Source organism: Rhinopithecus roxellana, chromosome 16 (assembly GCF_007565055.1).
Source record: "Rhinopithecus roxellana isolate Shanxi Qingling chromosome 16, ASM756505v1, whole genome shotgun sequence".
NCBI classification, from domain to species: Eukaryota; Metazoa; Chordata; class Mammalia; order Primates; family Cercopithecidae; genus Rhinopithecus; species Rhinopithecus roxellana.
Genome location: NC_044564.1, coordinates 24415243 through 24430281, shown reverse-complemented (window position 1 = coordinate 24430281; position 15039 = coordinate 24415243). Strand labels below are relative to the sequence as shown.

General features: G+C 54.4%; 2 protein-coding genes across 4 annotated transcripts in view; one reads left to right on the top strand and one right to left on the bottom strand.

Annotated features, from left to right (window-relative positions):
- Positions 1 to 12397, top strand: part of DNAI1 (dynein axonemal intermediate chain 1) — a 64280-nt gene extending 51883 nt beyond the window's left edge. For all 3 annotated transcript variants that reach the window (XM_010385784.2, XM_010385785.2, XM_010385786.2), the window contains 7 exons: positions 3409 to 3498; positions 3636 to 3723; positions 4410 to 4489; positions 5701 to 5849; positions 5947 to 6046; positions 8601 to 8786; positions 12070 to 12397. In XM_010385784.2, coding sequence (XP_010384086.1) covers positions 3409 to 3498; positions 3636 to 3723; positions 4410 to 4489; positions 5701 to 5849; positions 5947 to 6046; positions 8601 to 8786; positions 12070 to 12168 — 792 coding nt within the window. In that variant the 3' untranslated portion in view covers positions 12169 to 12397. The remainder of the gene's footprint in view (positions 1 to 3408; positions 3499 to 3635; positions 3724 to 4409; positions 4490 to 5700; positions 5850 to 5946; positions 6047 to 8600; positions 8787 to 12069) is intronic.
- Positions 12398 to 12453: 56 nt separating this feature from the next.
- Positions 12454 to 14477, bottom strand: ENHO (energy homeostasis associated). The gene is made up of 2 exons (XM_030919417.1): positions 14187 to 14477; positions 12454 to 13268 (listed from the first exon to the last, which is right to left on the bottom strand). The coding sequence occupies exon 2, from the start codon at positions 13105 to 13107 to the stop codon at positions 12877 to 12879; it is 231 nt and encodes a 76-aa protein (XP_030775277.1). The 5' UTR covers positions 13108 to 13268; positions 14187 to 14477; the 3' UTR covers positions 12454 to 12876.
- Positions 14478 to 15039: the final 562 nt, after the last annotated feature.

The window sequence follows — 15039 nt, the reverse complement described above, 5'->3', positions numbered from 1 at the left end:
CCCGGCCCAGCCCTGCCGCTGCTTTCCTAGCTCAGCCCAGGGCCAAGTGCAGAGCATCTCTGGTTGGCCTGACCTCAAGCCAAGCAGAAGGGCAGAGGCCCAAGCCAACCACCCTACTCCTACTCTGCTATGTCCTGGAAATCAAATAGCAGATTGCAGGGAAAATGGGGCATTGTAAAGAAACATTATTGCTTTCACTGAGCAGGTCCCAGGAAGACAGGAACTTAGGGGACAGGGAAGGCTTCTGCTCTGCTATCCTGCCAGGAAAACAGGGCTGCTGACTTTGCAAAATGAAAGACTCAGGTTCTTGTATAGAATCATGGCATGTGACATGGGCAGGACCCGCCTGTCTCTCACCTGTTTACTCACATCCTGTTCTCTTCTTTTCTTCTCATTCCTTCCTCCCTCATTCATTCACTTACTCATTCATACATTCACTAACTCCTCCCTGTGTGCTCCTCTGGTTGATCTCTGGAGTTCCTACTGGGGAGATAACCACAGCCACAGGCTGACCAGGGCAGGGCAGTATGCTAAGTGCTAAAGTAGAAGTGTGCAAGGAGGGGCACCCACATTGTCCTGGGCAGGGACCGGGGGTGGAGGGCTGGGCAGGTCTTTCTAGAGGAAGCAACACCTGAGCTGGATTGTGAGGGAGGAGAGTTAGTGAGATGAAGAAGGGTACAAAGGGATCACATGTGCAATGGCATGGGGCATCAAGCAGAGTAGCCTGTTGGGAAGTGACACATCATTTGAAGCACCCTGCGCTTACCTATTAAATTAAGATGCTTGGACAGTGTACGTCTGTGGTTTCAAGCAAAGTGTTCATGCAGAAGCCCCATATATTAAAAAGATGAGAGTGGTGCTTGAGTAGGACCCGGGCCCTGCTTGCTTAAGGGTCCTCTATTTTCACTCCCTCTACCCCCTGAGCATAGTTTCAAAATTGCTGCCCAACCATCAGAGAGTTTGGGGCAGAGGAGTAACACAGTCATGTTTGTCTCTTGGAAAGATCCTCTGGCTGCAGCATGAGTGATTTTGAAGCCTGAGCTAGGGCAGGGGCAGTGGAGACAGAAATGAGAAGACAGGGTTAAGAGCTGGTGGGGTAGTAAAATCAACAGAAGGAAATTATTGATTAGATATAGGGAAAGGGAAGAATTCATGCTGCCTGGGTTTGAGGTGCTTAGTAGGCTATCCATAGAAGTGAGAAATGGCAGCAGAAAGACAGGTTTGGCCAGAAACCAATACAAGAAACCCAAGGGACACCCAGAGGGAGGCATCCTCCAGGCAGTTGGCTATAAGAGCATGGAGCTTGAAGGAGAGCCAGGCTGCTGAATGAGATGTCAGAGACATCAGAGTCTAAGTAACTCTTAACAGGACTGTGTCAGAGATACTGTGTCAGAGATATTTGGGGGAGGCCAGAGAGGTTGTGTTAGATCTCAAATGCCAGGCTGAGGCAGAAGGAGTTTGTTCTGTTGGCAGTGGTGAGCCACGGAAGGTTTTGGAGCCAAGGAGAGGACTGTCTGTTCTAAGAAGATTGGGCTCCTGTCCCACAGCACAGGCTTCTTCTCCAGGGAACCTGCCTGAGTAGCCAGCTCTGTGCAGGCCCTACTGTGAAGCTTCAACCAGCAACACTCTGTGGGGTGTGTGTGTGTGTGTGTGTGTGTGTGTGTGTGTGTGTGCGTGCGCTGGTGCAATTCTGGGGAAGGAGGCAGGAAGGATGTACGAGCAAGAGACTAGGGTCAAGCAGGTCTGCCCTAAGCAAATAAGGCAGAAGAGAATAAATCAGTGAAGCAGGCTCCAGCTCCTCCCTACCACCTGGTCCCTGGGAATTCATTAGTTCTCTTAACCTCACTTACCACCCTCCCTCTTTTGCTTTATTCCTACTGGCTCACCTACACCCTAGGAGCATGTGTGTGACTTGCACACACACATACACACAGTCACTTGCAAATACACACACACCACCCCCCACTGGGCATCAGGCTGCTAAGTGGGGTGTGAAATACAATTTCCATGCGGTGCTGGCTTCTGCTCATTAAACACTTCCCTTTGCAGCTCCCTAGCGCCTCTTACAGCCTGGCCTTTGACACCCCCAGTCCCCTCCCCCTTTTAAAGGGACCACCTTTGCACAGAAGGGGAAGCGGTCTCAATATTATGGCTGGCTCTGACTTACGCCTCACAGGCTCTGTGGCACTCTCAGTCCAGTGAAAGTGCAAAAGAGCCAGCTCCCTGGACAGACCAAGACAGATTCAGCCTGCCCTTCTGAAGCTCCAATCCACCAAGCCTCAGGCTGGCTGGGGAATGACAACCCGTTCTCCACTTCCCTCCAGCCCCCAACAACCCTGGTGACAGCTGCAGTTACAGGCAACAGGCAATGGTACTGGGTTCTTGGCCTCCCTCACTGGTCTTCTGCTTGTGACTGGGGGAGGGGACAGGATGGTGGTCCCAGCATGGGCCGTCTGGAGGGAGCTAGAGAATGGAAAACTCTGGGCACCCAGCCCCACCCCAGCTCTCTGGAACATGGCGTGGCCAGGCCTCCACATCTGGCAGCAGAAACTTGAGTCTCAAGCGTGTCATCTTCATAAGACAACAGCTCTGTCTCCAGAACACTTTCCCATATGTTTGCTTCCAGCCCTGAGAAGATGGGTGGGGCAGGATAATTAACCCCGATTTGCAGCTGGAGAAACCCAAGTCAAATCTGGGACTGGGAGCAAAGTTCTGGGAGCAGAGTTAGTAGCAAAGGAAAGGTAGGAACAGAGGAGACACTTCCTAGAGAAAGGCCAAGCCTGGAAGAGGTGAGCAGGAGAGAGCGGCCTGCTCCTGTTTACCCGCCACAAGCAAGCAGGGAAAGGCCCCTGCAGAACCTTGGCACCCAGATTCCTAGGATGATGGTAATAATGAGGACATTAGCTAACATGTATCGAATACTTCATATGTGCAATGTTCTGACGTAAGGGCTTCACATATATTATCTCATTTATTTCTCACAAAAAACCTATGCTATTATGACTCCTGTTTTACAAACAGGAAACTGGTTGATGGGCCCTGTTCTTTCCAGGCCATGTTTATTTATGTAAGGTAGTTGAACCCATAGCCACTGCCTTCTCCCCATAGTGGAGCTCCTAGAACCCAACCCAGGGAGGGACTGGGTACCTCCACTGCGAAGCCAGTAAATTAAGGCAGTGCTTTGACTGGCACTATTGCTCCAGGATGGTCAAGAAAGGAATGAGAAAGGAATAAGAGACAGAGATGGATGGAAGGAGGGAGAAAGGACCAATCATGGGATTCTGGGAAATGGGCTCCCAGAACTTGCTTCTGAGCCTCAGATGGGTGCTTGGGGGAGTCCTGCTCTGCTTACAGCCCTAACTCAACACCCTAGCAGGGTCCCAGAGCTCACGTTTTGGGATGTTTCAGGTCAAGTGGCAGAAGGATGACATGGACCAAAACCTTAACTTCTTCTCTGTGTCATCTGACGGCAGGATTGTGTCTTGGACTCTCGTGAAGGTGCCTGTTTCCCAGAGAGGGTCATGCTGGGATGACTGGGGAGGCGGGAAGCTAAATAGCAAAGGGCACCCCCCAGCCTTGCTCATCTAACCCAACCCACGTGCCCTCCCCTCACATCCCTCTGTCTGTGGCTACAGAGCGAGCTGGTTCACGTAGATGTTATCAAGCTGAAGGTGGAAGGCAGCACCACGGAAGTTCCTGAGGGGTTGCAGCTGCACACAGTGGGTAGGAGCCCCAGTCCCCTCACCTCCAGGCCTGGCCAGGACATTCAGGCCCAGTGAGGGTCAGTGACAATGGCCCTTTCCCTGACTGAGTGCTCCCTCCCCAACCTGTGCCAAAGCCAACAGGAGGTAATGGGAAGGCCTGGCCCTGTCTGCTGAGCCCTTGGCTGTTTGTAGACCCTCCCTGTTTATGCAGTTCCCATCCCTGTGTTTGCAGACCCTGTTCCTGTTTATGCAGATCAGGTGCTGTTATGCAGATCCAGCCCTGTTTATGCAGATCAGGCCCCTGTTTACCCAGATCCTATCCCTATTTACTCAATTCCTACCCTGTTTATGCAGACTATATCCCTGTTGGCACAGACCATGTCCCTGTTTGCAGACCCTGTCCCTGTTTACCCTGACCCTGACCCTGTTTAACTCAATCCCTGCCTTGTTTACCCAGGCCCCCACTCCTGTCTGCAGAACCCCTGGCCGTTTGCAGAATCCTAACTGCCTGGGACAAGCAGGCCAGAGGGCTGGTTTCTGTTTGCCTGGCCTGGTCCCAGCCCTTACAGGGGCCCAAGTTCAGTCTGTCCTGCGCTGAGTCCTGCACTGAGAGTGCCTGGGCTGAGCTCCTCTGCTGTGTAGGGGAGGCGCTGGGAGCCTCCCTCTTGGAATTGGGCTAAGCCTGCCCCTCCCTCTTCTCCCAAGGTTGTGGCACTGCCTTTGACTTCCACAAAGAGATTGACTACATGTTCCTAGTGGGCACAGAGGAGGGAAAAATCTACAAGGTGAGGCTGCCCTGTGCCAGCTCCGTAGAGGGCCACTTAGGCCTGAGCACCTGGGGAGCTTAGAGTTCTCAACAGATCCTATTTTGATGGATTTTAGTTCCCATCAGTTCTAGAAGGACTCTTGAGGGAAGAGAATGTATTTCTTGACCTGCTTGGGTGACAAGAATAAGGCCTAAATGCAGGAAAGGGGATGGAAAATCTAGAGGGTGACTTTAGCCCAGCCCAGCATCTTTTCCTCCGGGCCCTCCCTCCTTTCCTGGGAGTTGAGGTAGAAGGGGGAATTCTAGTCGGAGGAGTTAGAACATTTTGGGAAAACTTCCTGGAGGAGATTTGTACTTGAGCTGAGCTTTGAAGGCCAGAATTATCTCTGAATACTGGGTACATCCCAGCCAGCAGGATGGAACCTCATGGTCAGTTTCTACAAGGTCTCGGTGGTAGTAGATGAACGTCCTTCTGAACCTCCATCCATCCAGAAATAGCTCTGCTGCAAGCTTTTCTTAGGCTCAGAGACTCAGAATGTTAATTACAGGCAGCCTCTTGGGAGCCCCTGAGGCCCAGCCAGAGCTGGTCTGAATGCAAAAGAAGTCCCCACCCCCTCTTCACCCCTCCCACTGGCAGCCCAAGAGAGGCCAGAGTAACGAGAGACTACTCAGTCATTCTGTCTCCTGGAGGGAGGGAGAAAGGGGCACGCTGGTCAGGGCAAAAAACTGAATAGGATATCTGGAGATCCAAGTCAGCTTCTGGCTCTGCACCTGCTCTTGCCTGGACAAGGTGGGATGTTATCACTGTTGCAAGGATGATGTCTGGGCTGCAGGTGGACCCAGGGCTCTGTCTGTCCACAGGCCTTGGCCTGGATGAATGCCAGACCACACCTCACCCAGGGCCTGAGACCTGCTCTGCCCTCTCTTAAGGAGAGAAGGATTTTTCTGCGTGGCCTGGAATCCTCTGGGGTCAGGGCACTACAGCCCTTTCCTTCATCCTGCAGGAAGGCTCCCCTGCCCATCCTGAACCCCAGGCCCTCAAGCCCTTCCTTTCCCCCAGGGTGTGCTGAGGGTGGGAAGGGCAGCCAGGAGCTTGGCCCCAGTTCAGCTGGAATGCGATGTGGTGTAAGGACAGGAGAGGAGTCTAAGGCTCTGATCCTCCAGGCCCCCAGGGAAGTGGTGGCTGCTGACCTTTCTCTCACTTCTGACCCCTGTTCCCTCCCACACCAGTGCTCTAAATCCTACTCCAGCCAATTCCTCGACACCTATGACGCCCACAACATGGCAGTGGACGCTGTGTCCTGGAACCCATACCACACCAAGGTCTTCATGTCCTGCAGCTCCGACTGGACAGTGAAGATCTGGGACCACACCATCAAGTGAGGGGCCTGTTCCTGGCCCTGTCCTGGGCCCTCCCCTGGGCTATGGCACTGTGAGCCCTCTGTGCCATGGGCTTTCCACCCTTCACCTCTGCAGGACTCCGATGTTCATCTATGACCTGAACTCAGCCGTGGGTGATGTGGCCTGGGCGCCATACTCTTCTACTGTGTTCGCAGCAGTCACCACAGATGGGAAGGTGAGTGCCAGTGTCCTGACCTCACTGAGTCCCTACTGGAGATCAGGTGTGGTATCTCAGGGGCTTCCTGATGGACAACCCACCCCATGCCTAGGTCAGGAAGGAGAAGGTGGGACATAAGGACTGTGTATTCTCAAGGGGCAAGCCATCCAGGGTACAGCTGAAAGAGGAATCATTCATCCCATGAGGCCTCAGGGAGGGAATGGGGCTGTTCACCTTGGAGGAGAAAGCACTCTGGGGGATGAGATTCCATCAAGCAGTTATTTCCTCTGCTCTATGGTGGGGAGCTACAGGGTAGCAGGACCCAGCTCCATCTAAGGAAAAATGTATGAGCCAGAGTTGATCAGTGACTGAACAGTATCTATAAGGTAGTGAAGTCTCCACCCCTGGAAGTGTGCAAGCTGATTCTGAGGGAACTTCAGTGGGGTGGAATGGGAGGGGGCTATTCAACACCGAGAACTGGTGAGAGCTCAGAAACAAACATCTTGTGAGCATATTCTTGGATGCAAACCCGTTTTCCCTATGGGCTTTGATATAAACCGAGAAGCACTGGCTGCCCCAAGGAAAGAATGCAGCGACGAAGGCACCATCCTCAAGTCCGTCAGTCATCTCTTCCTGGAACAAATGACTACTAAGGGCCAACGACGGTGCCCAGCTCCAGGCTGGACTTAGATACCTGCTCTTGCGGAGCTTATGTTCTAGTGAAGGGGAGCTTATGTTCTAGTGAAGGGAAAGATACAAAGAGCAACAACAAAATTCCCAGTGTTAAGTGCTAGGCAGAGAATTATTAATAAAAGACTGTAATACGTAAACATAAATGTTCATGGCAGCATTACTCATAACAGTAAGAGTGGCAACAGCCCAGTGTCCATCAGCTGCTGAATGGATAAACAAAATATAGCCTCTCCTTGGGGATTATGTCAGCAAGGACAAGGAATGACGTGCTGATACATGCTACAACATAGAGGAACCTTGACAACATGCTTAGTGTAAAAAGTCAGTCACAAAAGATCCCATACTGTATAATTCCATTTATATAATACATCCAAAACAGGCAAATGTGTAGAGATGGAAAGTCAATTTGTGTGGCCTAGGGTGGTGAAAATGTTCTAAAATCGGTTGTAGCGAAGGTTGCATAACTGTGAATATACTAACACCAAGAATTTTATACTTTACATGAGTGAATTTTATAGTTATGTGAATTATGTCTCAATAAAGTTGTTACATTAAAAGAAGAAAGATAGGTTCATAGAGACCAGGTAACGAAAAAGAAAGAGAAAAAAGAAAAGGACTGGGTGGTCTCTTGGATACAGCGGTCAGGAAAGGCTTCTTTGAAGAGGTGACACTCCTGCTGCGAGTTCACTAGCAAGAAGGAGGCAGCCATGTGGAGATAGGGCAGGGGAGCAGCCCATGGTGAGGGAGCAGCTGGGGCAGACGCCCTGAGGTGGGAACCAGCGTGGGGTTTAAGGAACAGGAAGGCAAGTGTGGCTAGGGTATAGTAAGCAAGGGGCGAGAACATGAGGTGAGAGTGGGGAGGTGGGCTAGAATGAGGGATCTGGATTTTATTTATAGTGCCAAGGGAGACTGTGGGAGGATTTTAAGTGTTTTAAAGGTAAGCCTGCCACTGTATGGAGGATGGACTGTAGCAAGGCAAGAGTGGAAGTGGGGAGACCAGTTAAGAGGCTGCCACAGTTGTCCAGGCGAGAGTTGATAGCGGTTTGGTCTGAGGGTGTGGTGAAGGTAGCATCCAACATTGATTGAGCACTGGTATGTCAAGCACTGCCTTTGCACTTTACATATATTAACTGGTGTAAGCCCTGGCTCTGCCACTTACTAGCAAGTTAGCCTCTAACTCCTCTGTTATAAAATGAAGATAGTGACAGAACTACCTTGTAGAGTGGTTGTGAAGAGCATAATGAGATGATGCAACCGTGTGATGTGCTTGCCCAGAGTCCAGTACATAGTAAGTGTTCAACAAATGGTAGCTGCTGTTTTCTTTTCTTTTTTCTTTCTTGTTTTTGAGACAAGATCTCACTGTTGCCCAGGCTAGAGTACAGTGGCTCCATTTTGGCTCACTGTAACCTCTGCCTCCCAGGTTCAAGTGATTCTCCCATCTCAGCCTCCCTAGTAGCTGGAACTACAGGCATGGGCCACCATGCTCAGCTAATTTTTTGTATTTCTGATAAAGAGACAGGGTTTCACCATGTTGGCCAGCCTGGTCTCGAACTCCTGACCTCAGGTAATCCACCCACCTTGGCCTCCCAAAGTGCTGGGATTACAGGCATCAGTGCGCCACCACTCCCAGCCTGTAGCTGCTATTATTGTTAATTCTCCATAGATTTAAAATTTCTCCTAAACTTTTTTATTCTCACTCTTTCAACCATAAGAAAAACACAGACAGAGACACAGAATTCCCCTCCCTCCACCTCCAGCTCCAGTGTGCTGCAGCCATTAGCCTTCTACAGTCTTTCCCCAGAAAGTCCAGGGACTGATTCCTCTGAGGTGGAAGACAGGCCTCTTACCCCTGAGTGTGTTGACACCGACCTCTTCACAGGCCCACGTGTTTGACTTGGCCATCAACAAGTATGAGGCCATCTGCAACCAGCCTGTGGCGGCCAAAAAGAAGAACAAGATCACCCACGTGCAGTTCAATCCCATCCACCCCATCATCATTGTGGGCGATGACCGTGGGCATATCATCTGCCTCAAGCTCTCACCCAATTTGCGCAAGATGCCAAAGGTACAGGCTCTGGGACTTTGGGCTGCTGCAAGAGATAAAGTCTCCAGGAGGGTGGGGATGACAGAAGGGAGGAGCCGGGGTGACCCCCCGGTTTCTGGCTTGGGAGACTCAGGGTAAGGATGGTGTCATTGCCTGAATGAGACTCACAGTAGAAGCAGGAGGTTTGTGAGAAAATAGCAGTTTGACATGCTGCATTTGAGTTACCTGTGGGGCCCCAGGTGACTCTCCCAGGTGGAGACATCCAGTGAGCAGGTGGATCTGAAGCCTGCGGAGGCAAATGTGGAGGTATCATTGATTTCTTCCCAGTGGAAATGCTGTGGGTAGGACAGGTCACCCAGGCAGGGGGCTTGGGGCTGAGCCACTGCCTCATTGGCTGGGCTTTCACAGGGCTTCAACCCCAGTGGTCCCTGAACTGGGAGCTGTGGGTCTACACAGAAAGGAAGGAAATGAGCTGTGAGGAGGGTAGCTAGGTCAGCAGCTATGCAGCCCTCCTTCTGAGCTCTGGTTCCTGTTTCTAGGGTCTCCAGTGATGAGGAGACCCTGCCCACAGCCTAAGGACCCCAAATACAGGTCTGGAGCCCAGAGCGATGACCTTAAACTCTAGATCTGAGTCCAGATCCAGACTTATGAACCCGGGCTTTGCAGCCCAGGCCTTAGAATCCTGAGCCCAAGAACCCAGAGCCGGGGCCGGGCGCAGTGGCTCAAGCCTGTAATCCCAGCACTTAGGGAGGCCGAGGCAGGTGGATCACGAGGTCAGGAGATCAAGACCATCCTGGTGAACACGTTGAAACCCTGTCTCTACTAAAATTACAAAAAATTGACCGGGCGTGGTGGCGGGCGCCTGTAGTCCCAGCTACTCGGGAGGCTGAGGCAGGAGAACAGCGTGAACCTGGGAGGCGGAGCTTCCAGTGAGCTGAGATCTCGCCACTGCACTCCAGCCTGGGCGACAGAGCAAGACTCAGTCTCAAAAAACAAACAAGCAAACAAAGAACCCAGAGCCCGGTCCTGCCCATTTGTGTGCTAAGAGTAGAGATGGCTCTTTGCTTTTTGCCAGGTTCTGGGCCAGGATCAGGACTGGGCCAGCTTGCCCTGATGACCATCCCTCCTCGCAATTTGAGGCATTTACTGAAGTTTGAGGCAGTGGCAGGGGCCTGTGTCTTTCGACTACTGACTTCCCTGCACTGTGCTCCTACCAAGGAAGGGACTGCTGCGCCATCCCTCTGGTGCTGGCTTGGTCTGTTCCCCACCATGGCCAGGGAGGCAAGGGCTAGGAGTGTGGCCGGCCCTGTAATTGTAGCCAGCTGAGGGAGGGGGCGGACTTGGCTATAAATACTTAGAAGGCTGCTAAGCGCCTGCAGCTGTGGCCCAGAGGCTGCGGTGGGCTTGATGGGAGGGAGGGAGTCAGGCGTGGTCTGAATCTCTTTGCTGAGCCCAGCTAGTTGGCCTCAAGGAAGAGGAAGGAGGCAGCATAATTTGTGGAATAGATAAAATGTGTTCTTAATTTTCTGCGGAGAGAGACCCAGGTTGAAGCTGGCAGAGTTGGACAACCCTTCAGGAGGGATGATGGTCATTCTTAGGGGGAGGAGTACAGCCATGACACCATGAGGGTGGTAGACATGGGTGGGAGCCTGCCTGCCCACTCTGATCGGGAGGTAAGGATCTCCCACAGTTTCAGTTCCCCTCAGAGAGGGGTCAGTCATGGCTGGGAGAGATGGATTCTGTGTATCTGGGGGCCTACGTCTCTGAGGACCTGAGCAGGGATGGGTGGGGGTTGGTGGGTACTTGAATGGATTAGAAGTTCCTGTGAAATTGCCATCTGACCCTATCAGTCAAGTGATTCATGCAAAACGAAATCCTCTGGGCATCCCTACTGCCCTTCCTCTGTGAGCTGCAGACTCCCTGCCCTTTCCAAAGGGCTTCCCCACAAAGGTCTGGACCTCCCTGCCCAGGGAGTTCCCATGATGGGTGTCAAGAGCCCAAAGTGTCCAAGGCCAAAGACTGTCTTCAGTTTCGATGGGAAACCGAAGCTCAGAAAGGCAAAGGCCTTGCCCAAAGTCATATAGGGAGTTAACGACAGAGCTGCAACTAAAACCAGGTCCCCTAACTCCCAGGGGATGGGGTGAAGCCAAGAAGAGAACCCAAGTTTAATTTAGGAAGGAGAGAGGGAAGAGAGAGAAAAAGAGCTTTTTGTCCTCTGCCTGGAGAGGGTAGAGGTGAGCTAGGTAGTGGCAAAAAGGCACTGAGCTGCAAAGTGATAGGGGAGAAAATTTGGGAGCAGGTACGGGGTCACACCATGGTGTCAGCAGCCAAAAAGGAGCCAGGGAGCCTATTGGTCCTGCACTCACCCCTGCCCCATCCCCTTTACAGCCCTGGCCAGACCAAGGCAAGGCTAGGGTAGGTGTCAGTAAGCAGTGGGCACAGGTGGCTGAGAAGATGGAGGCCCAGAAGCAGAGCGAAGGCAGGAAATGGGGAAATGGCAACTGCCCAGCCTGTCCCAGCGTAGCCCTCACCCCCCAGCCTGGACAGTAGGGAGGGTGGGACTGGTGCTGGTCTGCCAAGGAGTTCTCGGGACCTGTGGGTGGCACTCCAGTGTCCAACTCATAATGGAAGGATTAGAGTGCTTTGCAGGGAGGGTGATGGGTCATAAACTCAGCATCTGGTCTTCTAAGGGACAGCCTCAGCCAACAACACCTGGAGTCACATGGACTATTCCCTCTGCCCTTATGGGTCTCTTGACACTCTTCCCAACCCTGGGTATGTCTGACACAGCAGGTCTCGCCCCAAATGGCACCCACTGCCAACCTGACCTGAAGGCATCAGGTGAGAGGACTAGGTGAGGGCCCCTGAGGCTCTGTCCACAGCCCCTCCCTCCCCAAACACATACCCATTAGCTCCTCGATAGGACTGGGCCAGGGACCTTCCCATGGTAAGGATGGTGCCAGCAGTCAGCCCCCAGCCTTCACAGAGCTGGATCTCCCTGGCCTGGAAGGCTGTTCCCCTGAGGTTCAGGGAATGGATGCCTTTTCCCACTCCCACAAGCATCGAGACCCCATGTCCAAGCCAGAGCTGGACTCCTTTTTGTAGGCTGTCAGCTGAGCCCCTGTGTCACCTAACCTGAGTCGGGGAATGATCATGTCAGGGAGAGGGGAGGCAGGGATCCAGAATTTATTGGGCAGGGGAGGGGTAGGGCACAGCTGGACAGGCTGGGCAGAGGAGGTGGCGCTGCGACCCCGAGACGGGGGACCCACCATTCCTCCCCCATGCATACTTTCCCTCTCCCCAGGAAAAGAAGGGGCAGGAGGTGCAGAAGGGTCCAGCTGTGGAGATTGCGAAACTGGACAAACTGCTGAATCTGGTGAGGGAAGTGAAAATCAAGACCTGAGGGCCCAGCCTCAGCCTCTGTCCCATCGCTTGAATCCAGTACTCCTAGGGCTTAACCCTGGTACCCAGTCCAGCCTTAGCACCCAGCATGTGACCCCACTCCTGATCAGGTCCCAGCATCTTCCCTTCTTATTCTGCTCCTTAAGGTCCCAGCACCTTACTCCAGGACTTGGTCTTCAACCACCATTACCCCTCTAACTTTGCACAAATAAACCTGTCTAGAAACCCACCCCACAGCTTTAATTTTGCTACCATGGGGCCCTCAGGAAGAGAAGAAAATCTCAGGGTAGAGCCATAGTTCCATTTATTATCCAGCAAACAGTGGGAGGACCAGGGGAGGGGCCCAGCCTGGACACCCTCCTATTATTGCCATGGGTTCCAGTTTGCTTCCCCAACCTACAGGGCCTAGAGGTGCTCAGCCTAGGGAAAGAGTGGACCCAGCCCCTGACCCTTGGCCCTTGGAATGGAGCATAGTCCAGATGGCCCTGGCTCTAGCACCAACTCATAAGCCTCCACCCTAGGCCCATCTCCTTAGGGCCACTGAGCTCCTATTGGAGCCAGGCTTGCTAGACTTTGGGCCACTGGGTCCAGCTCCAAGCAGGCAGACTCTTGAGTTCTGGACCCCAGGCTGGCTGAACTCTGGGATCCTAATTCCAGGCTCTAGGTGAGGTGGACTTAGGTCCTAGGCTCCAGGATAGGCCAGGGGCCTTCAGGGCTGCAGCAGGTAGCTGCCTTCATGGCTGGGCTTCTGGGGTGGTGGGGCCTTCTCAGGACAGGGGCCAGGGCTGGAGTTGGGACTGGATTCAGAGAGAGAGTCAACGTCAGCAGAGCGAGAATGGCAGGCCCAGCAGAGGATGACCCAGAGCAGCAGCAGCAAGAAGCCTACGAGACCGTTGCAGACGATGGCGATGAGGGCCCCCTGGGAGATGGCTGCCCCCATGACGGGCAGCACCCTCAGACCAGCACAGACAGTGGAGCTGCCTCGATGGCGAGGCCCATGCCGAGGCAGGACTCTGGTATGGCCGGCCTTCTGAGGAGGCTGTGCTGTCTGCACGTTCAGTGATTCCTGGGCAGTGGAGATGTCTACCTGCAGTCCTGAGCCTGTTGGGGGTACAGAGTAAAGGAGAGGGTGGTGAGGAGGGAGAGTGGGGTGAGGCCTAGGAGGAGAGAGGTAGGGAAGACAGCCTCCCTCCCACATTTCTGGCCTCCCTGGTGAAAGACTTTGGGTCCCAACAGGCTTAAATACCCCACAGAGCCAGCACCCCCATCCGCAGGCCTGGTTCTGGGCACCTGAATGAGTGTGTAGCCAGCGTGGGGAAGCTGAAGTAGGCAGCCGTCATCTCATTCTCCTTAGACCTGGTGGGCATGCCCTGGCCCTACCCACCAAGCTTGCAGCCCTCAAAAGCCGTCTTTTGGTGGGTGGGATCCAGGCAGCCCCCCGCCCAAGAGGATGGGGGTTGTAAGCAGCTCTGGTGTGGCCTGGGCGCCTCCTCTCTCCCAGGACTCCAGCCAGCCCGACCAGAAGACCTCCTGAGGCGCCAGCTTGCACAGAGGGAACTTTGTGGAGGCCCTGGCAGGCATGTGCAGGCTCTGTGCGTCCACGACTGTGTGCCTCTGTGTGGGGCTCTCTCTGGGTCAGGTGTGTGTGTCTGATGTCTCACTGTCCCTCCGTTGGATGTGTGCCTGTGCCTCTGCACACCCACCTCTGTGTGTGTGTGGCTGCCTCTCCGTGTGTCCCCATCTCTGAGTGTGTCTCCTCTGTCTCGTTTCTCTACCAGTGTGTCTCTGTGTATCTCTGCATCAGTCTCTGTGTCTCTCCGTCTCTCTCTTCCAGGCTGTATCCCCCTCTGTTACCATGGACGTATCCCTCTCCCCTTCTCCGTGGGGTCTTTTTGGTGATTCCCGTGTCTCTGTCTTTGTGTTCGTCTCTCTCCGCGGCAGTGTGTCTCTGTCTCTTTATCACCATCTTCGGGTCGCATGTTCTTGGCCCCCGTGCCCGTGGCGGGAGGCCCTTCTTACCTGAGTTGAGCCTGGTGCGCGCCCGCGGGAGGGTCCGGGGCAGCGGGATGCTCGGCGCCGACTAAGACTGGGGAGCCTGCGGGCGGGGGGCGGCGGGAGATGGGAGACCAGCAAAGGCGACGTCCGCTCCCCCGGCCCTCCCCCTCGGCCGCGCAGCCTCCGCCGGCCGCTCCCGCCGCGGCGCGACCGGGGCGGCCTCTGCCGCGGGCGGTCTGCGGCGAGCGGGCACCTCCTCCCCTTGGGGCCGCACCTCCTCCGCGGCCGCGGCTGCTCGCTCGCTCGGCAGCGCTCGGGCGGCGGCGGCGGGAGCTGCGCGGGGTTCGGCTGAGCTCGGCTGCGTTCGGCTGGGCTCGGCTGAGCTCGGCTACGTTCGGCTGGGCTCGGCCGGGCTCGGCCGCCAGCAAAAACAGCGAAGAGCCCCGCCTCCTTGAAGGCCGGCGGCCTGCGGCCCGGGGGCGGAGCCATCCCCGCGCCGCTGCCGCCACTCAATTGGCGGGCCGAGCCCCGGTTCCCGCACCATTGGTGGTGCGCTGGGGTGGAGACCAGCCCGCCTCTCGGGCTGGCGCCGGGCAAGGAGGAGGGCCGAAGGAGTAGCTGGTCCTGGATCTTTCCCAGGAGAGGGGATGGGGTGGGGAGGGGGCGAGGCCTAACCTCTCGTAGGGATTTCTTGCACCTTCTACACATAGAAGGGTTGTACACCCCACATCCGAGAAAGGCCAAGGCCTCTGCATTTCCACATCTGAGGAAACCATCTCTCTGTATCTGGGAGAGGTCTCTAAGCCCGTCATCGGAGGAAGGCCCCGCGTGCCCACACCTGGCAGGAGACTGAACCTTCTCACCTAGGGAACCGCCT

Excerpts from the sequence above, each read along its gene's own strand:
- ENHO (XM_030919417.1), bottom strand. The coding sequence starts at position 13,107 with ATGGGGGCAGCCATCTCCCAGGGGGCCCTCATCGCCATCGTCTGCAAC.